At 34.5% G+C, this 25,994-nt stretch overlaps 2 protein-coding genes across 2 annotated transcripts; one reads left to right on the top strand and one right to left on the bottom strand.

Moving 5' to 3' along the window:
- Positions 1-283: 283 nt before the first annotated feature.
- On the bottom strand, positions 284-1,690 carry LOC131042504 (glycine-rich cell wall structural protein 1.8). Its single transcript, XM_057975819.2, has one exon. The coding sequence runs from the start codon at positions 1,678-1,680 to the stop codon at positions 598-600; it is 1,083 nt and encodes a 360-aa protein (XP_057831802.2). The 5' UTR covers positions 1,681-1,690; the 3' UTR covers positions 284-597.
- A 23,280-nt stretch (positions 1,691-24,970) lies between these two features.
- On the top strand, positions 24,971-25,747 carry LOC131042454 (glycine-rich cell wall structural protein 1.8). Its single transcript, XM_057975732.2, has one exon. The coding sequence runs from the start codon at positions 24,971-24,973 to the stop codon at positions 25,745-25,747; it is 777 nt and encodes a 258-aa protein (XP_057831715.2).
- Positions 25,748-25,994: the final 247 nt, after the last annotated feature.

Below are 25,994 nucleotides of genomic sequence, written 5' to 3'. Positions count from 1 at the left end.
CATAGAATGCCTCTTGGCGTAATTAGAAAAATATAATGGTAAATATATAAATTGACACAGATTTTTTCATCACTTTGTGACTATAAAATGCCTCTAGAAGTAATTAGGGTAAACATTATTATAATGAAGTAATCATGGTCTCTTCTAGATTTTAAACCTTACATAACTATTAGATTCTTTATCCTAAATGCAAATAGTCCATCGGTTGTTATCTTTTATAACAAATAAAATACTGGAAGCTATTTACTCTCCATTGTTAATACTGGAACAAACACGGCTAGATTAGTGTTGAATTACACATTTTACCATTCAAGTGTTGCCATTCAAATTTTAAAGACCGCTACACATATAGGTCTCCTTAAGTTATAGAGATCATTACTAAGTTATGATGAAGCAATCCTTTGAAAACCTCATTACACCAAAGGTAAGAAGATAACACATCATGCCTTCTTTGCATGCGACACCATATGCATTAAAGCCATTAAAGGGCTTAAGACTACCTCACTTTGCGCAGCTTTTGCATAGATTTCCAGACGTTCTTATTTCGTTAAGACAAACATAATATCTTATAAATAATATATATAAGGAATTCGTCGTCTAGTATCCACCGTTGCCACCATGACCAGCTCCACCATCTGCACCTGCACCTCCACCCGAAGCTCCACCACCACCACCACCATATCCACCCCCTCCACCAGCACCATACCCACCACCAGACCCAACACCAGCACCTCCACCACCATACCCAGACCCTCCACCTGAACCATACCCTGCACCAGATCCACCTGCACCACCTCCAGCACCATATCCTGACCCGCCACCACCTCCACTCGCTCCATAACCACCAGCTCCACCGCTACCTGCGCCGTAACCACCACCACTTCCAGAACCAGCACCATAGCCAGCTCCACCTTCGCCAACTCCCACTCCATGCCCTTCTCCAGCACCACCACCTGCCCCATAACCAGAGCCAACTCCTCCAGCTCCTACTCCATGGCCTTCTCCGCCACCGCCACCTGCACCATACCCGGAGCCAGCTCCTCCGACTCCCACTCCATGACCTTCTCCGCCACCGCCACCTGCAGCATAACCGGAGCCAGCTCCTCCTACTCCCACTCCATGACCTTCTCCGCCACCACCACCGCCACCTGCCCCATAACCGGAACCAGCTCCTCCAAGTCCCACTCCATGACCGCCTCCGCCACCGCCACCGCCACCGCCACCTGCACCATAACCGGAGCTGGCTCCACCAACTCCCATTCCATGCCCTTCTCCACCACCGCCACCTGAACCATAACCGGAGCCTGCTCCGCCAACTCCCACTCCATGCCCTTCTCCTCCACCTCCACCGCCACCTGCACCGTAACCAGAACCAACTCTGCCAACTCCCACTCCATGCCCTTCTCCTCCACCACCACTTGCACTGTAGCCGGAGCCGGCTCCGCCAGCACCATAACCTGATCCACCACCAGCACCGGAACCTATGCCGGTTCCAATGCCATGACCAATGCCTTCTCCACCTCCACCTCCACCTCCATAGCCACCACCAGACGCACCACCTGCCTCTCCGCCATAACCACCACTAGCACCTCCACCATAGGTCAAAACTGACCTGCGTGCAGTGCAGAGAGTAATACTCACTATCAATATGGCTGCCACAACAATAAAACTGCGCGCCATGTTTAGAGAACTAGTATAACTTGATGAGTGAAAAATGAGTAGTTGGGTCACCTATTTATAATCTAAAAAGAACAAGAAGCCAACTTGGTGCACTAATGTCAAGAATCTGCTGTCCTTCCTGTAACCCATTCTGTTGAAAGGAAGAGGGGACAAGAAAACGCGTTCTGCACACAGCACTATCCTCATACCTAATTCTTTCTAGTTTCTTTTCTCTATGTTTTCATTACATTGATTTGTAGATTTATAATATTTCTGAATGCATCGCGCCGGTGCCATTAAACCACAAACTAAAAAAGAGTTTTCTCAAGGATTTATTCAAAAATGACTTAATTCTAATGCTATTGGATTCGAACGTCAGCTATGACTCTCTGTGATCTTTTGCTTTTCAATTTGTTTGTTTGGTTTCTTCCCTTTACAGTAAGGTTCAGATAGACTTATTCTGACACTCCACTATGAGTATCTCCACATGATATTTGATATAGTGCTCCGAGTGGTTGGAAACATATGATGTGCATACGTGAGAATATGATTTTCAACATAGTGGCATCATCACTGTAAACAGAGCAAAATATTTAAATCAAATTATATTCTGTATGATTGATATTCATGGAAACAAATGAAACTTATTGGGTGATACACATTGTATCTTTGTTGATAATGATGCAAGTGTTGTTTCCTTTATTTTTACATTGTCCCACAGTAGTAATCATATTTTAAACATATACTTTCTGTAGATTTGTCATCATACCACAACCAATGTAATACAAATTGTTAAACCCTAAAAATTTCACTCCATGTGAGCTATTCAACTTTTTGAGGTGTCTTTAATATATCTTGAAAAACCTTTAGTTGTTCTCTAACGAAGATTTTTGAGAGATGCTATAAAGATTTAAATTAATTTAGTCATATAATTAAAAATGAGAATCATTAATTAGATTTTTTTGTTTATTGTATGAGTAATTTTTGTTTTGTTTGAAGTTGTATAATTTAGATATTGAATATTTAATCTTTATCAAGATTTGAGGTTTTGATATTGTAAAAGGACTTCAAAATATATTATTTAGTATATAATTTTAAAACATCTCACTATAATATTAATATTATACATAAAATAAACACTTTAATTATAAGTAGGAAGATCAAATTATATAGAAAGTTATATCAATTTAATACAAAATAGACATTCTTAGAATATTTAAAGTATTAACTTAGAGACAAAGATTGCTTCCATTACTCTTGATTTTCTTATTGTTTATGTACCCTATTTTTTAAATATATGATTGGTATTAAATAGGAATGGCTATGGTATACATATTGAATCCAAATATTTAACTAGATGGAGATGGAAATGCACTAAAAATCATGGTATCTCTATATAATCTAGTCATGGATGTAGGATTCAATGAAGGATTATCCAATCATGGGGTGGAATGGAACACTCGCATAGTTATACAGTAAAAATTTAATGAAGCTACGAAAAAATACTATGAAATATATTGAATCTCAATCATAAAAAAATATAAACCATTGCAATAGAATTCCAACATGCTAAGACTTAGACATTTTATTACAAATGGTTGAACTATAAAATTAAAATGATATTAAAATAAATTATAAACTACTAAGCTCCGAAAATCAATTTCTAATTACCTTGACCTAAACCTTTTTTCTAATTACTCATGAATAATGTTTATATAGTAGCTCCTAGTGTTAACATTAATCTCATCTAATTACAAGGCAGCACAAAAATTGATCTCTTATGAAACATGTAGTCAACCAAACACGTTAAAGGATATCCAATGATGAATATAGTAATAATGGATCAACGGATCTTGATGCAGTTCACACCAAAAGCTTCCTACATCTAATAAATTTTGAAATATGTTCCTTTCTTGTTGAAATATTTGAAAACTCAATACAATCCATAGATATTAAAACTAAACACTAGCTTACTATGTCTTGTAGAAAATCAAACATCAATTAGGTTTGTGGTGATCCAAATCATCTATGAATTTAATATGAAGAAGGATTAATATAAAATTTGTTTTCTCAACTACAAGGTAAAATTATGGTGATCCAAATCTTGCATTAGACCTTGAGTTGTTTCAAAAGTGACTCCTTCACTTTCTAATAGATAGAGGGAATCTAGGATGAACTACCTTAGCCTTTGAAAAACTTGGTGAATCTTCTTTAGGTATTTCTTTTTCAACTTACTAAATGCTCCTCAAATTGTCTATTTCTTGCTTCTCCCAATCTCACTATCCAAAATTTCCTTAATTTAATTTCCTCTTCGAGATATTTTGATATCTAATTTTTTCATTGGTATTCTAACTTACTATCTCGAAAATCTCCTTCATGATCTTTAATAAATATATAGCATTAATTAATGGTGATATAACCAATCTTATTTGTAACTCCACTTCATGCATATCTTGAATCAAAATTCTTGACAATTTTGTAGGAGATAACTTTTTTCATCTTCAACATGTTTTATATCCTGATTTGAAATATTTTCTTCTTGAGATATATCATCAATTCATCTCCAACTACAAACTCCTTATGTATTCTCTTCTATTTTTCTTTCTTCTTTCATCAATAATTCATCATTTTTAAGTGATTATTAACTTCTTCACATGCTACACAAATTCTTTTCCTTTTGTACTCTTCTCTATCTTTCAATTCCAATACATTCTTCAAATTACTACCATATGCAACTCTAAATGGTTTTTTCTTTGTACTCTTATTTATTGAATTATTATACACAAAATATACTTAAAGTAGAACCATATCCCCATTTCTTATCTTTTCTTCAACTAAAAATATCAACAAATTTCCCATAATCTTATTCACAACTTCTATTTTCCCATTAGTTTGTTGGTGACATATTAACCTATTTCAAGTTTGTCTTCATCTTCTTCCACAATTTCCTAAAAAATATCCAATATTTTTGTGTCTTTGTTTCACAATATGCTCTTTTTCAAACTATTCTACCTCACAACATTCTTGAAAAAAAAATAGATACATGTACTACATAATTTTTTAATACATGAAATGAAACATATCATCTTAGAAAATATATCAACCACCACAACTACTGAATCATATCCTCTCTATGTTTTTGAAAATTTTAATAAAAATTGTGTGTACTTATATCATCCAAAGGCTTCTCTAGACTTGATAATGATTAGTAAATATCAATAATTTGAGTTCTCTTTTTTGCAACTTGACAAGTCCTGCAATCTTAAAAAAAATTATCACATATTTATATATTTATGATCGAAAATAGTTCTCATGTGTGAATGCTACTATAGTATCTACTCCAAAATATCCTACTAAATATTCATTATATTTCTACATGATCAAATTATACCTCATTAAGCTTCTTAGAATGCACTACTAACTAACCTTAAACAATGTCTTATTTTGAATTAAATAATCCAATCACTTATATCTACCTATACTTACTAGTTCATTATATATCTTCCATCCTTTCTATAAAATTAGGACAATATTTATACAAATGCTTCAAGTCTTCAAATATCTACTCTTATTTTTATGGATAATATTTAATAACAAACATAATATGATTTAATAAAAAATAATAATTTAATAACTATTATAATTGTTTGTATGTGTTTTATTTATTTATTGCTATGACAAATTATTGAAAATTAAATAGCTCTCTCTATATATATTTTAAAATTATAAATTCCTAAAAAAATATTATAATAAATATTGTTTCTCTTTTTAATCTTTCACTTATCCATTTATGTGTATAATAGAAACACTAATATAATGTTTTCTCTTAATCGATCCTAACTTATTTTCATGATTAATACTCATTAAAAATTTATCATAGTATTGTATTATAGATAATGAATTCATATAAACTTAAAGTATACAAAATGTTGTGCAAAGTGATATTATTCATATTAAGAATTATGTTTAAATTAATCAAATAATTTTAGAGACACATTCATAGAAATTGTAACATGGTAAATAGTGAAATATAATTATAAATGAGACATGGTTTAATTTAATATGATGGGATATCTTAATTTTGTATTAATTAAGAATGAATAAGGAAAAGATGTAAATCTTATAATTTTGAGGCATTATTTTTTTTTTTAAGTGGGAAAAGGCCACAACTCGTTACAAACTAGACAAAGTACATTAGAGCACAAGAAAAACAGCAAAGTTACACCCAACTAACTCAACAACAAAATTGTAATGGAAGAGAATGATCCCTTTTCTTTCGATGCATCATAGTCCAAGAGGAATATTTTTCTAGAGAAACGAGAGGAACAACACTAGTAGAACCCTCAGAGGCAACAACACAATCTAAAAAATGAGTCGTGGAACCCAAAATGAGAACTCGACATTGTTATAGTGACATACAATCTATTAAATTAACTTATAGGACCTAGAATTCAAATTTATCACATTATGATTAATATTGATAATAACCCTTTGAATTGATTTATATAGGTAGAGTTATGAACAAAAGTACTTATTTTGGAACACAGCAGGTGTGGGGAATGATCCCAGGTGGGGGGAGGAAGTAAAATGCACACAAGTCTATTATTCCTACTCAACATATATAAATATTTCAACCTAATACACCTATATCTACGAGTATTCAACAAATGTGGTCAATGGTCTATCAAAATTAATTCTTTGTAAGGGTGTGTAATTGAGATACATGTTCCCTAAGATGTAAGATCCAAATGTAGTTTATATGGTAAGTTATAACAATTTGTAAAAGCTTTAAAAAATAAATATGTAACTTGAGGACGGTTTTAGAGCAATATATAAAAGTACCAATTGTGTGATTGGGAGAAATCCACATTACTATTTAAAAAATGTATTATTTGCTTTGAGAATTCTTTACATATCAATAATTTAACAGGTACATCTATATGGTCATGCAACATGATAATTAAATCAATAGTTATTATTTTTATATTTAAATAAGCATTAAAAATGTTTTGTAAGCATACCAACCTAAACTTATATTCATGCTATCATAAGTTGAAAAGTTGCATATATCTTTGGGAAGTGAAGAAAATTTTGATGCAAAGAATGTTGATACATTTTTAAGAGACTTCAAGTTAGATATATTAGATCTATATGCCCATCTCCTAGGAGAAAAGAAGTTTTCATGACTTGGGATTATTTTACAGTTGGTAAAAAATTAAAACAATCCAATAGTCTCACCTTTGTGTGCAAAATGATTTAAGTGGCTTGTGTTATGTTTTATTATTGTATTGTTGTGACTTGTAATTGATATATTCTAAGTTACGTGATCTATTTAAAAACCATCTAAACTAGTATCCAAACTCGTTGTAATACAAAGGCAATAATTTGAGTAAATATTAGTAATCTAACTAGTGATATTTTATTTCTTTCTATAGCTCACAAAAAAATATATCACACATTTTACTAAGTTTCAATCAATAGTAGCAATGGGGTAGAGCTAGATGGAACCTTGTGACCTAATGCTTTACAGGAAACTCTCACCAGGCCCCTAGCCTTATACACTATATAATTTATTTCTTCTATCCACTCCTCTTTTATTTCCTATTGAAACTCTCTTATTATTTTTAAATCGTCATCTTTTTTTTCTCTCTTTGGCTCTTCTCCACTCTTGGTATGAATAAGAAAACACTTAGAATCCCTTATACATTCTTATTTTCTAATTGAGTATTATTTCCTCAAAGTCTATCCAATTCCATATAAATTTCCGAGTTCTCTTGCAAGAGTTCCAAACGAGAGTATAAAGAAAGGAAGGTGCCAGAAGAGAGGGGCGATAATTCTCTCTCCCTCTCGTCTTTTATTGAGCATGCATGTATTTTACATTCTTGTATACAGGGCAAATTTGTTTGTTGAGTGGCTTAATTTACATGCAGGATGGTTGCTTTCTAAAATTAAAAGGAATGGTTGCATTCATCATTCATTATAAATTATTTCAGAATTGAAAATAAAGAAACTGATATAAACAAATATGTCTGAGAAGATCAACTGATAGGTGAATGTGAATGAGAAGATCAACTGATTGGTGAATGTGAATGAGAAGATCAACTGATTGGTGAATATGGTTAATATGAGTGCTCCTATCTAAATGGCTACTTATTTTCCTCACAGTGGAAGATTATTTGTTATTAATATCAAAGCCACATTTCCCACAGCTGGATTTGAAATAAGTAAAACAGCTACCGAATCAAAAACTACAAACAGTTAATATATCCAATATGAAATGCATAAGAGTTTATGCCCTCTTGCGGATCTCAAAACATCTACAATCTTTGCATACTCTTTCAGACTTTCTTATTAGGCTTAAAGAGCAAACATGCTATCAAACAACCTTAAAACTACCCTCCATGTCTGGGATAGATTGAATTGCACTCGATGTTTGAAGGAGTAAATTGGTGGTAGCAATTAATTATAGTGTGAGTTTCAGCATTATTGTGCATTGTGCACTGTATTCCTGTAATTTGCTTCCTTACTGTGTGTCACCATGAATTTGCAACCAAGTGGAGGACAAGAAAGCGTGTTTATTGGACACAGCACTAACGTTGCTGCGGCTATACCTAATCTTGCTACTTTCCATTTGTTTTAACTGGGCCAATTAAGAATAATAACGTCCAAAATGAAAATGCATTTCCAATGCCATTAAACTCAAACTAATGAGAATTTTATTGCAAATGAGTTGTGACAATAAGCAAATATGTTTCGAACGTCAGCCATGACAGTAGCTAATGTTTTTTTCTTATTCTTTTTTACACTTATTCTTGTTTTATGATTTATTTCCTATATTGAAAGGTTCCGATCACTGATCCTCTGACACAACCCAATCTGTCAGTAATAATATTCTTACTCTCTGAGTGTTCAGTGGTGGGAAACTGAAAGACGCACCCGTTCACACAGATATTTCTCAACACACGTTAGAATATTTCAAAACAGTTAACAGGAAAAAAAGACATGAACTTAATTGAAAAAATTGTCATGGTACTTGTATCTCTCTATTTTGGCTGTATGATTGGAGAAGAGGCTAGTGGTTGTACTCAGGCAATGTCCAATCTGTCAGTAATAATATTGTTTTCTTCAGAGCTTTCAGTGGTGAGAAAGACCCCCCCACCCACAGAGATATTTTCAGCACGTCATAATATTTTTATTCTATTGTCATAATATTTAGGTTTTCCTATTTTGGCTGTGTCTGATTTTGGGACTTTTTTCAGATTTTGAGATGATGACTTTGTAGAAAACTTTTTTGAATTTTTATTGAATGAAAGCTTTGGTTTAATGAAATCTTTATTTATATTTTTTAAAATTTAAAACAATATAATTAGTAATGGTATTTTGGTGTGTAATAGTTACTACGAAAAGGTGTGAAAGATCAATTAGTAAGAAATTTAGCCTATTATTTGCATACATTTGTGCAGTATATGAGGTCAATTGGTAGGCCATTTAGCAAATTATATTTTTTTGCACAAAAAGGGTCTTAATGATAAGTGATAGCTTCATATGAACTATGCTATATGAGGTCTATTGGTAGGCCATTTAGCAAATTATATTTTTTTGCACAAAAAGGGTCTTAATGATAAGTGATAGCTTCATATGAACTATGCATCCACTTACAGGGATCCAAACACAACTGAAACAAAACCTCTAGAACAAGAAGATGACCAAGATCCATTACCAATAGACTCATGTTATATTTGCAATAGGGAGATAGAGAGAGAGATAGGGGAGAGTGAGGGATAGAAAGAGGGAGATATAGAGAGGAGTTGGAGGCGGGGAGAGGGGGGTGAAGGGGGGAGCGAGAGATAGGGGTAAGGAGATAGAGATAGAGAAAAAGATTTGAAGAACATGTCTTTCCTCTATAAGATTAGTAAACACAAGTACTTATCTCTTGTCTCCATATGGAATATGATGAGCTCCTAATTTTTCTAAAGAAGTTCATTATTACCCTACAAAAACAAGATCTATTACATAAAAGAATTAGCATATGAAAACTTTTATCTATTTATGAGGGTCATTTTTACAATTGTAGAATTTATCCTACAAATTAAAATCTAAACTAAATTGTTGAATATAATCTCCATTAAATCCCAAAATTTCACTCTTAACTTACCTCAAATTTCTCATCCTAATATTCACATAAAAAAATGGCTTGCATGCTTGGGAGTTTGCAAATGGTAGGGATAATTATGCCCTTGCGTCAAACCACTATAAGGATGCTTACCCAATATATTTTGGACAAGATTGAGGACATCAAATACTTGGGCAATTTTCTTTGGGATATGGGTGTGGAATTGATATTACAAAATGCTTCTTTTCAAGCTTTTCATGTGTGGTCAAAGTTGATTAACTCAATTGTTCACTAGATAACCTCACTTATAAGAGTTTATTTTTAAATATGACAACCTAGCATATAGACTAACTATTTTGTACTTCAAATTATAGTCAATTGAGGGAAAAAATAAGTAGGCCCAAAATTCAAATTTATTTTTGAGATAAGGGATCATTCATGTGAGTGTAAAAGTGATCTAGTTCTACTTATACAATAAAGAATCTTATTTGAAATAGGAAATGGATAAATTAGGGATTAGGTTCAAACTTTAGGAATGAGTATAGATGAGATGAAAATACAAGATCAAGTTATTTGGTAGTTGTTATCACTAAAGTCCACACACTTCTTGAGTTCTCAACTCAACAATCTAGTGAAACATGGGATCATTCCAAAGTTGTGGGTAAACTATGGTGAGAATGAACCTCTAGAGTGGGTTGGTTTCCTTTAGTACTTCACCTAAACTACTTTAATATACTCACTTTCTTGAGAAAAGGAAAAAGAGTACTTAAAATATAAAGTAATACTACTACGGTGATGCACCAAATAGTGTTCAGACTTATGCTTTACTATTTGACACACACTAGTTTCAATAATTTAGTTATTTGGTCACACAACTCATAATTTTCACACGTTTATGCATCAATGTTTCATGAGAAGGTTGAATGATTTTATAGTTTTGAAGGAAAATAAGTTTTTTCACAATTATAAGCTTCTTACATTCACCAACTCATAACCTTTAATGATCATGTGTTTTTTTGCCTAAAGGTGCTAAATGAGACATACATTAGAGGATTGGAATAAAAATCACAAAACTATATATCAATCATGATTTTTCACACAACATATCAACATTTGAGAAGGTAAAATGATTGAATTTCAATGATAAAATATTCTACAACAATAGTACATGTCTAAAAATGTCATCCTATTGCTTTGAATATATAAAAATACATTGTATTTTTAATTAAAAAATGAGTAGTTTGTGAGTTGCAAAATAATTTTTTGATAGAAAGAAACTAGGAAATTACAATGCTTGGCACAAAGAAGGTAAGAACTAAAGTTTTTAATAGTGAACCTAGAAGTCCTATATCTCTAGATCCAACATGGGAGAAGAAGTATGATAGATCCAAGTACATTTAATCACTCTAACCTCCTTCTTCATTACTATTTGACCTTGTTGGGTGCTGAGAAAGGTTTCCATCTTTCTTGACTATCTTCAAAGTGGTGTTGGGAAGAAAGAATAATAACCTTTTCAACCATTATCCCTACTTTTCTTCACACTAAATCTGCTCCCCATTTCTGCAACTTCACAAATTGCTCCCAAATTGCTCTCTAGATGCTTGGTACCTATCTTTGTGTTCTTTAAAGAAGACCATAATTTCTTAGTCAATTGTTCAACCACTAATATTTGTTATCCACCCTTATATGCCATGTGACAAGTGTTAAGAAGGTGGTTAGAAGTATAAATGTGTGCGAGAACGTTTAGGGTAAGTTACTATCATAAGTCCCATCTCATTAAGACTTCCTTGTCCATATTCTCACAAGCATAAATCACTATGATATGTAGTTATTTGTCATATTCTTACTTGTAAACCACTTCCCTTGAAATATAGTCATATCATATTACTTAAAGATTATGTAACCATCATTATGATTCAAAATATTGCTAGGCTTGCCCTCATTATTATTAATGTAAAGTACCTCTGAAAATCAATGTTCATTGTCCTTTTGGGATTGTCCTCAAACCTCTATCAACACAGGCCTCCCTGTCAAGTCTTCATTTGGATTATGATTCATCATGTTACCTTCATTAAGACTATAATTATGCCTTCTAAACTATCTTCTCCTATTTTGTGAGGCTTATAATTTAATTCTATTCTTATAAACCCAAGAGAAGCCTCTCACATTCTTGGTCTAAGGGCTTTGATCAACTAAAGATGACAAGGTGGAATTTGTCTCACCTATGAGACCTACTCCATTTGGAGATTGCCAAGGAAACCTAAAAAAATGGAAAGTCCAAGGATGAACCTTTATATTGATATTGGGAACCCTCTAAACCCTACAAGGTGAAGGAATTTCAATGTAACAGGGCCAAAGAGGTTAGTGTGCAGGTGGTGAAAAGTGAGGATGGGGAAGGTGAGATGCCTCAGTTTGTTATGCCTAGTTGTGAGGAGATGGTCATGGATAGAGATGAGGATATTCAATATATTAGTTTATAGACTGGCTATGATTCCCAAGCGAGTGTTGAGGAGGGGACCCTAGATGATAAACCTATAAATACATCCATATTTATATTTATATCATTCCACTTTCTTGATAGTAAGTATCTTCCCCATGAGAGTGGATTTGTAGTTTTGATTTTCAACAATAATTCACTTCCAATGTTCTAATTTTTTAAAGAAGAAATTGTATTCTATCAAAATTGTGCTAAAATTGGGAATGTAGAACCATAAAATATAGAGAATGGACCCAAGCAAGTGTTGAGGAGGGGACCCCACTTTCACGGGGAATATCCTTACTATCAAGGAACTGGAATGATATAAATCGAAGAGTCGTCTTTAGGGAGGGTAAATTTATGGGCTAGCCTCTTCTTCTTCATTTTTTATTAAATTTGGTAGGATGTTTCACTAAGATCTAAGTAGAATAATCAAAAAGAAAAAAACACAACCAAGATCTAAAGTAATTACATCTTATGGTAGCCATTAATAGATGTATATAAGACTTCATATAAAGTAGATGATAGTAAATTTACAATTCAACATATGTATGATAAAAAAATATTTATATAATTAAATATGGATTCTCTTTACCCTACATACATGTGTAAATAAAATAACTACTATAATATGATTGTTTGAATATTTTAACATATATGAATTTGGCAAAACTATTAACACTAAATCATGAAAAATGTTAAGACCTTAAAAAATACAAATAAAATGGAATGAAAGAGTTTCTGTTTTAAATATTTAGAGTGGTGTAGTGGAAGGATAAGATACTAATATTAGTGTCTTGATCACATGAGCAACTACGTCAAACACAACCTTCAACATGGTTACATTTGCAAGTCTAGATAAATCTAGATGATATAATAAAATAAATTGCTCAAATACACAGATATTTTTATAAATATTTACATAGATTAATTAAATAAAACATCAATTGATGGCTTACAATTGTAGTGACACTTTTTTCCAAGACTTAATTAAGTAATTGGAGAAAAATTAATAGATTAAATATTAATGTTAAGATCAATTATAAGGTGCGATAAATTAAATTAGATGAAAACAACCAAAGTAACTATGACATGTAATACTCTGACAATAATTATAAATTCAATTGTTAACACAGGGTAAGTGTACAAAGATGGTGAACAAAAAGGGGGGTATAAGTGGCCACTTTTTTTTTTTTTTTAATTCTGAAAAACAGGTAAACCTAAACTTCAAAGAGATATTTGAAGGTTATGCAGTAAAAACTGGGAGTTGAGAAAATAATAAAAATTGTAGTGCTCTGAATCTGGTTTCTAAACTACTATAGTTTTTTAAAATTAGATAAAATTAAGAGGATCAAACGTCTCATGCACGAAAACCTGTTCTTGATTTTTTCAGAAAAACATAACATAGCTATTTTTGTGCATTGCACAAAATATATAGTTAGATTTAGTACTTTGCAAAAACCTTTGGTAGGATTATAGGTAAGAGTAAGATCTATAAGTTGTGTATTTTTTGTAATTTTCCGTTCAGTATTTGTTTTTTTAATGGTTTTTTGAAGTAACTGTATCCTGAAAATTTGGTACATGTTCATGCGTTGGGCATAACTTGCATCAAAATAATTGAAAATGTAAACTTTTTTTTTTTTAAAGTATATAGAATCTAGTGTAGAACAATAATATGTAATTTATTTTTAATTTGGTTAACTATATCAAAATTTATTAAAAAAAATGGTAGACATATGTCTGTGAAGACTATCAAGGCACTGGTAAAGAAAATTAAAGTTTACTATGCTAATGTTGTCCAAAAATAGAAAAATTTATATGGTCAGAAAACAAAGAAGACGTGTGAGATTATACTGGTAATTTTAGAGATACCTACTTGATCATTTGTAGACCTAATGACAACGAAGTTGAGAAATCATGTTGGAAGATGAAAAAACATGTAAAGGGACAAAAATGGGGAGAAAATGTGCTTGCTAGCCTTAGGGTCATTTTCCAACCCTCTTACCAAGCCAAAATCCACACGGGTTTTGAAAAACAAAAAGTATTATTCACAGTTCTCCATAACCCGCACGGGTTTTGAATCACAAAAAGTACTATTCACAGTTCTACATAACCCGTACGGGTTATGTAGAACTAAAACCATTATTTTGTGTTTCACAAAACCCGTACGGGTTATGAAGACATAACAATGTATGCTTGTAAACTTAGCATTTACTACATATATGTATAGACATACATATATAATATGTGTTTATGTATGTATATATGCATATCTATACTTATACATACATATATTTATATAGATGTATGTATATATGTTTGTATACATGCATGTCTCTCTTATTTTCCTCTCTCTCATCTTCCTTGCCCCATCACTGCCTCTGTCTATTCTGAGCCCTAATTATCCTCCTTGAGTTCTATATCATCTATCTCCCCCTCACACTTCTCTCTCTGTCGAGTCTCTCACCCTTTTCTCCTTATCGTTCTCTCTACCTCATCTCTCTCTCTCTCTCTCTCTCTCTCTCTCTCTCTCTCTCTCTCTCTCCCCCTTCTCTCTCTTTCTCTATCCCTCCCTCTCCCTCTCCCCCCTCTCCCTTTCCCTCTCTCTCTCTCTCTCTCTCTCTCTCTCTCTCTCTCTCTCTCTCTCTCTCTCTCTCACCCTCTCCCCCTTCTCTCTCTTTCTCTATCCCTCCCTCTCCCTCTCCCCCTCTCCCTTTCCATCTCGCTATCTTATCCTATTCTCTCTCTCTCTCTCTCTCTCTCTCTCTCTCTCTCTCTCTCTCTCTCTCTCTCTCTCTCTCTCTCTCTCCTCTCCCTCTCTTTATCCTATTATCCCCATCTCTGCCCTCCCTCTCCCTCTCTCCCAATCTCCTCTCTCTCTCTTCCCCTCTCCTTATCCTATTCTCTCCCTCTCTTCCTATCTCCTATTCTCTCTCTCTCTCTCTCTCTCTCTCTCTCTCTCTCTCTCTCTCTCTCTCTCTCTCCACTTCCTATTTGGATCCTATTTCTACATAACCCATACAGGTTATGAAGAACTAAGACCAAAACTTCTAGTTCTACATAACCCACAGGTTTCTAAAAAATATAACGTTCCTCAAAACACGGGTTTTGAGGAACTTTTTGTTTTTTTAATTATTTTTGGCTAGGCTTGGTGTTACCAAGCCTAGCAAGTTTTTGAATTTCCATAACACGCACGAGTTATGAAAATTTTCAATTTTTTTTTGCATGTGGCCACTTTTTTGTTCACCATCTTGGTGCACTTACCTCATAATAAATTAAATAACATAGCCACATAATCCAACCATATATGTTATTTAGAGGATCCGATTAATAATGAGAAGGGGGGTGAATCAGTATTAACAATAAATTGAAATCTTAAACCAAACTAATCAATACTTCACCAAAACAATCATAACTAGTACCAATAGCCATTGAAATCAATCTACTAATCAGATTTACCAAACTGCTCATTTAAGTGTTCCATATCATGCATGCAATAGAAAGATATCAACTTACCACAAACACAAATCAATCACCATATGAACACCAGGATTTTCACGTGGAAACCCAAATGGGAAAAACCACGGTGGGAATTGGTACCCACAAAATAATGCACTCTTTCGAAATGCGCCATGTTAGGATCCTAGCCCAATTAGGAGCTTATAATGATGCTCGGTTAGGAGTCACCCGGTCAAGGGATTTACAATATGAGCTATGTTAGGAGATTTTCCCTGTTATAAGCAACCTCAAAGGAGGATTTAAACTCAAGTTGTTGAGCTACCTGGTTAAGGGATTTACATGAACAAGACCTGTTAGGACCTACCTAGTTAAGGGATTTTGAACCTGATGCAACTGTTAGGGAACAATAGATGAATGATCTAGAAATAGCACTTACTACTTGCTTGTTTAGATCCACTTCAGCTCCAATCTGCTTCACTCTTGCAAACGCACACCTCTGGTTCGGATACACACTCTTTTCTCAGATTATCGACACAATAAAATTCATCAAAACTGGCCTAAATATAGTTTACATCTTTGTCAGTTATAAAACCATAGATACATCAAGATTCAAATGAATTTACATCATAGATCATCACATATCATTATAAATCATCATACAGAACATTATAACAAATTTCAAGACAATTACAGTCGTTGAATGATCATAACACATCATCGCACATCAATTTGGTAAGCAGACATGCCCTTAAAATATTTTGCTAAGCACTTCGCTGCTTCCCAAGTAATTCCATCCTTAATTGCACCAAAACAGTATTTTAATTTCTCACACAAGTTGTGACATGTCACCATCAAGTTATGGACATAATGAAATTTACCGCCAAACCATAAAGCGTCACCGGTTAAGAGATCTTGTTACCGGTTCTAAAACCCTGTTAAAACCCTAGTGAAAATACAACAGTAAATCACAAACATGACTTCCGGCTATCAAAACATGACTTACGATTATCAAAACATGATGTGGTTTTGGTCATGGACTTATTATAATGATATAAACACATGTTTCAAACCGCAACACCTAATTCCTCATCAATCTTCAGAACTAATTTCTTAAGTATAACACTGTTTCATGTTTACGGTTCAAGTCCTATTTGCCAGGTTGTCTATCAGCTGCACAATTCATTTCACCAACTTAATCCATTATCGGTTAGGTTACACCAATAAACCTAGATGAAAAAGTAATCAAAATAAAACAATTATCTTAGTTGCCATCAATGACAACACAAATAACTGATCACCAAGTCACCAACCAATATCTCAATCTATATCGGTCATACATCACCATGCCATCATTATCCTTATCATATCAACTATATCATCACCAACAATCCTTATATTGGTATGTCAACATCATCATCAGTTATGCCAATCATCCCAACATTCTCCCCCTTTGGTATTGATGGCAACACTAAAATAATCATCATCAAACTTGAATCATTCTTTACTTTCTCTTCTCCTCCTTTATATGATCTTCTACCAGTTATATTACTTTCTCCCATTTCTGCTACATTTCTTCTCCCGGTCATATTACTTCTCCCCCTTTGACAACAATGCCAAAGGTGCAAATGCATCTTATAACATCATCGTTGCTGCTACAGTCTCCATCATCTCTGCTAATTTCATCTTAGCTACTCCCCTTGAGGAGTAGCCCACATCTCATAAATCCATAGTGAAAATATTCAATAAGTCCATTGGATTGATGCATCACTTGCATCTTAGTTGATCTTGTGTAAGGGTCTAACCCCTAATTTACCTCTAAGATATTCAAAGGTCGCCTTAGGCAAAGGTTTAGTGAATATGTCTGCTAACTATTTTTTGCTAGACACATGTTCCATTCTCACTTGCTTCTCCTGTACTTTCTCCCTCAGAAAGTGATATTCAACTCAATATGTTCAGTCCTTGCATGTAACACCGTATTTTTAGAAATATTTATAGCACTAGTGTTATCACAATAAATAATCACCGATTCAGTCAAATTCTTCTTAAAACCTTCCAAAACATGTCTCATCTAAATAGCCTCTGTACAATTCATAGATGCAGCCACATATTCTGCTTCTACAGTTGACTTTGATACACAAGTTTTCTTTTTACTAGTCCAAGATACGAGTCTACCTCCAAGAAGACAAACTCCACTGGTTGTGCTTTTCTGGTCATCAACATTTCCATCCTAGTCTGCATCTGTGAAAACTTTCAAAGAAAAGCTACCTCTATAAGGATACCATAAACCATAATCAATGGTTCCTTTCAAATACCTGAATATCCTTTTTACTGCTACCAAGTGTGTCTCCTTGGGACTCTTTTGAAATCTAACAACTAAACCAATAGCATGTGCAATATCCGGTCTACTGTGAACAACATAATGCAATTTTCCAATCATAGACTTGTATTCTTTCTCATCTACAGAGGGTGAATCATCCTCTTTTGATAATTTGCAACTTGTCACCATTGGAGTACCAACCGATTTGCATTCTTCCATTCCAAAAGTATTCAAAACTTCTTTCACATACCAACCGGTTGGAGTACCAACCGGTTTGAATTCTTCCATTCCAAAAGTCTTCAAAACTTCTTTCACATACTTAGTCTGACAGATAAAAATTCTGCTTTCTAGTTGTTGAACTTGTAACCCAATAAAAAAATTTATCTCACCAATCAGAGACATCTCAAACTCTATTTTCACTTCATCAGCAAAAGCCATACACAAATCATCATCTCCACCAAATATTATGTCATCAACAAAAACTTCTACAATTAATGTTTTGTCTCCTTCAGTCTTTAAATAGATACTATAGTCCTTGTTGGTTCATTGGAATCCTAACTTAATCAGATGTGCATGCAATCTCTAGTCATATCATACTCTCGATGCTTGTTTCAATCCATATAATGCCTTGTGTAACCTGCATACCATATCTTTATCCTCTGTCAAAGAAAACCCATCTGGTTGTTCTATATACACTTCTTCAAGAATATCGTTCAAGAAAGTTGATTTAATGTCCATTTGATAGACCTTAAAACCTTTAAAAGCTACAAAGGCAAGTAACAGTCTAACACCTTCAAGTCTTGCCACTGGTGCAAAGGTTTCACCACAGTCTTCACCTTCTTATTGTGCATATCCTTTGCATACAAGTCTTGCTTTATTCCTCACAACCTCACCATCTTCATTTAACTTGTTTCTAAAGACCCACTTTGTACCAATCACATTTTTGTCTTCCGGTCTAGGAACAAGAGATCGTGTATTTTTTTTCTCAATCTGATCCAGTTCTTCATTCATTTCATTATTCCAATCATCATCTTTCAATGCTTCTCTAACTGTCTTTGGTTCAACAGTTGAAATCAGACAGGAATTTTCTCTTATTACTCTTCTAGTTAACACGCCAGCATTCTTGTCACCTATAATCTAGTCTTTTGAATGATTTAGCCTTACATATCTAGGGATTACTAATTCTGGTGCAATGACTTCTTCTTCATGTGCATCATCTTCCTCCTCATCTATCGGTTGAGCACCTATTTCTCCATTGTTTTGTTGATCATATTTTTGCACTTTCGGTTCAATAAACACTAGTTTTTCTTCATCACCTATAATCTAGTCTTTTGAATGATTTAGCCTTACATATCTAGGGATTACTAATTCTGGTGCAATGACTTCTTCTTCATGTGCATCATCTTCCTCCTCATCTATCGGTTGAGCACCTATTTCTCCATTGTTTTGTTGATCATATTTTTGCACTTTCGGTTCAATAAACACTAGTTTTTCTTCATCATCTACAGGCTCAGATCTGTTGGTCTCATCAGGTTTTTTAGAGAATTCATCAACCTTAACATTCACACTCTCAACTATCTTCTTTGTCCTTCTATTGTAACACTTAAAATCTTTTCTCTTGGTGGAATAGCCAAGAAATGTTCCTTCATCACTCTTTGCATCAAATTTACTAGTAAAATCATCTCTTTTAATAAAACATTTTCTCCCAATAACTTAAAAATAACTGACATTAGGATTTTTGTCATACCAAAGCTCATAAGGTGTTCTATCATTACCTTTCTTCACAAGAACCCGGTTCGAAGTGTAAACAATAGTGATAACTGCTTCTCTCCAAAAAAATCTTCGGTACATCTCCTTCTATCAGCATGGTCCTATTTGCTTCCACAATTGTCCAATTTCTTCTCTCAGCGTTTCCATTTTATTGTGGAGTCATAGGTGCAGATATATGCCTCTTTATTCCCTTCTCATCACAATACTTTACAAACTCATCAAAAGTGAATTCACCACCCCAGTCATATCTCAGACATTTTAGACTCTTCCTTGTTCCTTTTCTACTAAGGCTTTAAAGGCCTTAAATTTACTGAAAGCTTCAGACTTTTCTTTTAGGAAAGTGACCCACATCATCCTTGAAAAATCATCAATAAAAATCATAAAATACTTATCACCATAAAAGCTCCTAGTCCTCATAGGACCACATAAGTCAGTATGCACTAAATCAAGAATATTCTCAGAAGAAAAGGATTTACTCTTAAAAGATGTAGAAGTCATCTTACCCATCTGACATTATTTACATAACACATTGTCTGGTTTCACAAGTTGTGGCATACCTCTCACCATACTAGATTTGCTAACCCTTATCAAGTTATCAAAGTTCACATGACAAAACCTTTTGTGTCATAACCAACTATCCTCAATTCTAGCCACCAAACAACTATTCACATTAGCATTCAGATGAAATAGATTGCCTCTAGTTTGTTTTCCAGTATAAATCAAATCTCCTTTGCATCCGATGATCTTGCATACTCCACTCTTAAATTCAAGGTGATATCCTTTGTCATTCAATTGTCCAACACTCAATAAGTTATATTTTAAGTCTTCTACCCAATAAACATCATCTACATTACTTTTACCATTCAGAGAGATAGATCCTTTACCTTTAACCATACAGGGTGAGTTGTTACCAAATCTTACCACACCGCCATCAAATTCTTCAAGTCATATAAAAAAAATTATCACCGGTCATGTGGTGTGAACAACCACTATCAATTATCCATTCATCACTAGAGTCAAACTGACATACCAAAGCCTTTTCATCAGACAAATCATCTTTTACAGCAACAAAGACAATCTCCTCGTTGTCATCTTCTTCAAATTCCTCATCAATCACTCCTTCATCAACTACAACATAGCATTGTTTCTTCCCTTTTCCTTTATATTTTCTAGATTCTTCTTTCTATCACTGTCAGGACAGTTTGCAACTATATGTCCAATCTTATTGCAAGTGAAACACTTAAGAGGTAGTTTACCTTTATATTTACTAGTGCCTCTTGGAAGTCTCTTAGCCAAAAGAGCTTCAAACTCCATCAAGTTGTCTTCATCATCCACATCTTCCCTACTACCACCATGACTTGATCTACAATCATAACTGTGACATACATCTTTTCCTTTTCTCACAGGTGTACTGGTAACAGGTGCCTTAAAATCTAATTCAGATGACTTAGAAATACTATTATCAAAACTATTCAATTCAAATGCAGTCAATTTACCAATAAGTGAATCAACAGTGACCTTATCACTACTCACTGACCTTAGCTCTTGAATAGCAGAAACTCTGATTGCATAGGCAGGTAAAAGACTCCTAAGCATCTTACTTACAACATTGTCATCTTCAATCTTTCCTCCAGCACTTTTAATACCACCAACAACCTCTTTGATCCTTTGTCCATATTGAGCTATATTTTCACCTTCTACCATTCTCATATCATCAAATTTACCTCTAAGGTTCTCTTCCTTAGATTTTTTAACATGTTTATCACCACCATAGATTAGTTCTAATTTCTCCCAAAATTGAAATGCAGTTTCCAATCCATGTGCATCAATGTATTCAGTATCAGACAGTGCACTTACAATGGCTTCCAGTGCTTGATTGTTTTCCTGTTGCTCCTTAAGCTGATCTGGAGTTAGAGGACCCGTAGGGGTACATATTTAGTAGTAACACGTTGCCAAAACTGAGAACCCATACCTTTGATATAAATCTTCATTCTATCTTTCCATATTGTGTAGTCCTTAGTAAATTTCGAACCCTCCTTCTTCATCATTTTCTTCTGGATCTTTTCCTCGAGTTGTTAAACTTCCTGCACACAAAGGACCTAAACCTTTGATACTAATTGTTATTTAGAGGATCCAATTAATACTAAGAGGGGGGGATGAATCAGTATTAACAAGAAACTGAAATCTTAAACCAAATTGATCAATACTTCACCAAAATAGATCATAACTAGTACCGGTAGCCACTGAAATCAATCTACTAATCAGATTTACCAAACTGGTCATTTAAGTGTTCCATATCATGCATGTAATAGAAATATATCAACTTAACACAAACACAAACAAGTTATGAACATAATGAAATTTACCGCCAAACCATAAAGCATCACCGGTTAAGAGATCTTGTTACCGGTTCTAAAACCCTGCTAAAACCCTACTGAAAATATAACAGCAAAACACAAACATGACTTCCAATTATCAAAACATGATGTGCTTTCGGTCATAGACTTATTACAATGATATAAACACATGTTTCAAACCGCAACACCTAATTTCTCATCAATCTTTAGAACCAATTGCTTAAGTATAACACTATTTCATGTTTACCGGTTAAAATCCTATTTGTCAGTTTGTTTGTCAGTTTGTCTGTTAGTTGCACCTGGTTCATCTCACCAACTTAATCCATTACCGGTTAGGTTACACCAGTAAACCTAGATGACAAAGTAATCAAGAATAAAATAATTGTCGTAGTTGTCATCAATGACAACACAAATAACTGATCACCAAGTCACCAACCAATATCTCAATCTATACGAGTCGTACATCATCATGCCATCATTCTCCTTATCATATAAACTATATCATCACCAACAGTCCTTCAACATATTATCACCAACAATCCTTCAACATATCATCACCAACAATCCTTATACTGGTATGTCAACATCATCATCAGTTATGCCAATCATGCCAACAATATAATCATCAAATTAAATATGAAACCTTCTCAATATCTTATAGCATCAAGGTTTCCAATACTTATCTTAATCTTGAGCACTTGGAACGATCATTCTCACTCTAAGAAGATTCCAGTGGCCTTGAATCCTTTATCACTATAGCAGCCCATAGAGGAAACCGGTTCTTACATAGAACCCTGCATGTCTTCACAATACGAAAAAACGCAACCCTGGCCAGGACACTCCCAAGTGTACAATGTACCCCGAGTTGGACAAACTCTATGTGCCCCTTCTCACTAATGCTCATAGCAGACCAAGCCACAACCTTCTTCTTCTTCCATGAGTGATCTTTATGCCCCTTTCCCAAGTCACACATAAATGAATTATATAACCTTTTAAGGGGTGGTTTCCAAATCATCACACCCTTTTGAAAAGGTCACCTTTATTTACCCTTTCATAAATATAATTATTCATCTCGTTTAAGAGAGTTTTCATTAAAATTCTTTATTAATCTTCTTTTAAACCTAAAGATTATAATATTCTTTATTTTTATCTCTATTTTTAATTCTAAAAGACTTATTTCATAACTTAATGTTCTCTTGGGAAAAAAAATTATAACAACAATTTTCTTAACCATTGCATTATAGCAGGAATCTACTCGTGGACCAACCAACCCCATATATATTTAGAAAGGCGTGTTTAAAACAGCCTAAATCTACCCTACATTTGCCATGTTGTTGACACTAGTGGTATTGTTGGAAACAACCTTATCAATCATACATTTCTTTAGTCATGGAATATATACCATACCATATCTTAGTGAATAGATATAGGCAATCCTGAGCCTCAATTTGTATGATGTGATTGAGACACTTGATTTCTATAGATTTGTTCAGAACCATTCAACTTTACCAACTGACAAAAACCCATTTACAAATGTCAGAAAATTTTAAGAAATCTATATCCAAATAAAATGTCAGCTGTTTTCACAACCCAATAGAATATGCTAAGAATAACAGATAGCAAAGTATTACTTTGCTTTCCTGAAAGAAAGTATATAAAAGTACAAACACTTGATCCTAGGATGAGAAAATAAAAGAGTTTTCTGTTTCATCTGACTAAACTATAGTCAGTACACTCAAAAACCCAGACACCAAACGGTACATTTCTTAATGAAAATGGGGGTCAATAATATTCAGCGAGGTGATGATTTGTTATGCACTAAACCGAGCCAGTGTCCATATCACAAATTTCTGCAAAGGCATCCTCACAGATGATAGTGGAGAGTCTGAACAAAGCACCATCTACACATGTTGGTTTTCTATTTACACGTATGATACACACCACACATATTATTCCCTTAAAAAATTTGTTGAAGTCTGCATTACAAACAGCATCAAAGAATTATGATAGGAACTAGCCAATACTCAGAACACAAATACTTATTTGGGTCCACACCAGAAGATAATTTTTTTTATGATCTATTATCTTGATAATAAAACATTGAATTTAAATCTATATGAAAACCCTAAAGGTAAAATCTGTAATAATATATTGACGATAGATCATGAAATATGATCTCAAAAATTAATATTACACAATCAAAATTTAAAATATACAACATCAAATTTTAAAATTAAACTTGTAATTAGATATCTCATAACAAAATTAAACTAGAGCCCTGAGTAAGGAACTCACCCACTTTTTAGGAAAAGGAAGAATAAATTAATAAAAAGCGCAGCGTGGCCATGACTCACATTGCACCAATAATGCACCTAAATATTTTCAAGATATACTTGCAAGATTAAGAACTCTCCACAAAACATTCATCACAGGGCATTCATTTCATTATCAAGATGAGGCAAAAATAGCAGCATGGTCATGACTCACACTGCACCAAGCATTCACTTAGTTATTCTCAACCCTAAATTTTCCCCACAAAGACTTACAGATTTGGACACATTACCATCAAGATGATAATGCCCAAATAACTACGTTTAAGGCACTAAACTAAAATTTACTTCAGTTAGTGGGTTCTCTCCTATAGGCACTTTGGCGTCCCCAGTGAGTCTGAACTCGGCTGAAGTAGTGAAAACTCTACTGTACGATTGTTGGCGCTGACGAAAGAAAGAGTTAGTGGGCAATCCACAATACCACGTCTGAGATGACTATAAATACACTCCATACTTGTTCATTCACCATATCTCATATTCCTTCAAGACATGGCGCGTAGTATAATCCTCTTAGCTCTAATATTAGCCCTTACTTTTGCCGGCTGCTCTGCCCGGAGATCAGTTTTAACATATGGTGGAGCAGCGGGTGGTGGGTATGGTGGAGCTAGTGGTGGGGGTTCTGGCGGAGCGAGTGGTGGTGGGTATGGTGGAGCTAGTGGTGGTGGTGGTGGTTATGGAGGTGGAGGTGGAGAAGGAATTGGGCATGGTATTGGCACAGGCATAGGCTATGGTGCAGGTGGTGGGTCTGGTTATGGTGGTGGTGGAGCTGGGTCTGGGTATGGTGCTGGTGGTGGTGGCGGCGAAGGTCACGGAGTGGGAGTTGGTGGAGGCGGAGTGGGGTATGGTGCTGGTTCTGGTAGTGGTGGCGGCTATGGAGTGGGAAGCAGCGGAGCTGGTGGTTATGGTGCTGGTGGAGGTGGTGGTGCTGGCCATGGTGAGGGCGGTGCTGGAGGAGGATATGGTGCTGGTAGTGGGTCTGGTTATGGTGCTGGTCATGGTGAGGGTGGTGATGGAGGAGGATATGGTGCTGGTGGTGGGTCTGGTTATGATGCTGGAGGTGGTGGTGCTGGTGGGTCTGGAGCAGGATATGGTGCTGGTGGGGGTTCTGGTTATGGTGCTGGTGCTGGTGCTGGTGGGTCTGGTGCTGGGTATGGGTCTGGTGGAGGAGGTGGGTATGGCGCTAGTGGTGGAGGTGCGGGTGGCTATGCTTCTGGTGGCGGTGCAGAGGGTGGAGCTGGTCATGGTGGTGGCAATGGTGGATACTAGAAGACCACCTTGCTAATATAGATGACTATTTATATATCTATATGTATTTATGCCTAGTGTGTGGGTGGGTTATGCCGTAATATTAACATGAAGAAATGTAAGCTGAGAAAACAATAAAATGGCTATTTACCATTAGCTGGTTATCCTTGCACTTGCATTCTATATATGCTTCACGATTAGTTTTTTATTACATTCTATGTATTTATCATTGTTAGTTATTTGTTGTTCTTACATTCTCATACATTTC

The sequence above is a fragment of the Cryptomeria japonica genome, chromosome 1 (genome assembly GCF_030272615.1).
Source record: "Cryptomeria japonica chromosome 1, Sugi_1.0, whole genome shotgun sequence".
Classification (NCBI taxonomy): domain Eukaryota; kingdom Viridiplantae; phylum Streptophyta; class Pinopsida; order Cupressales; family Cupressaceae; genus Cryptomeria; species Cryptomeria japonica.
This window is presented reverse-complemented; position numbering and strand designations above follow the sequence as displayed.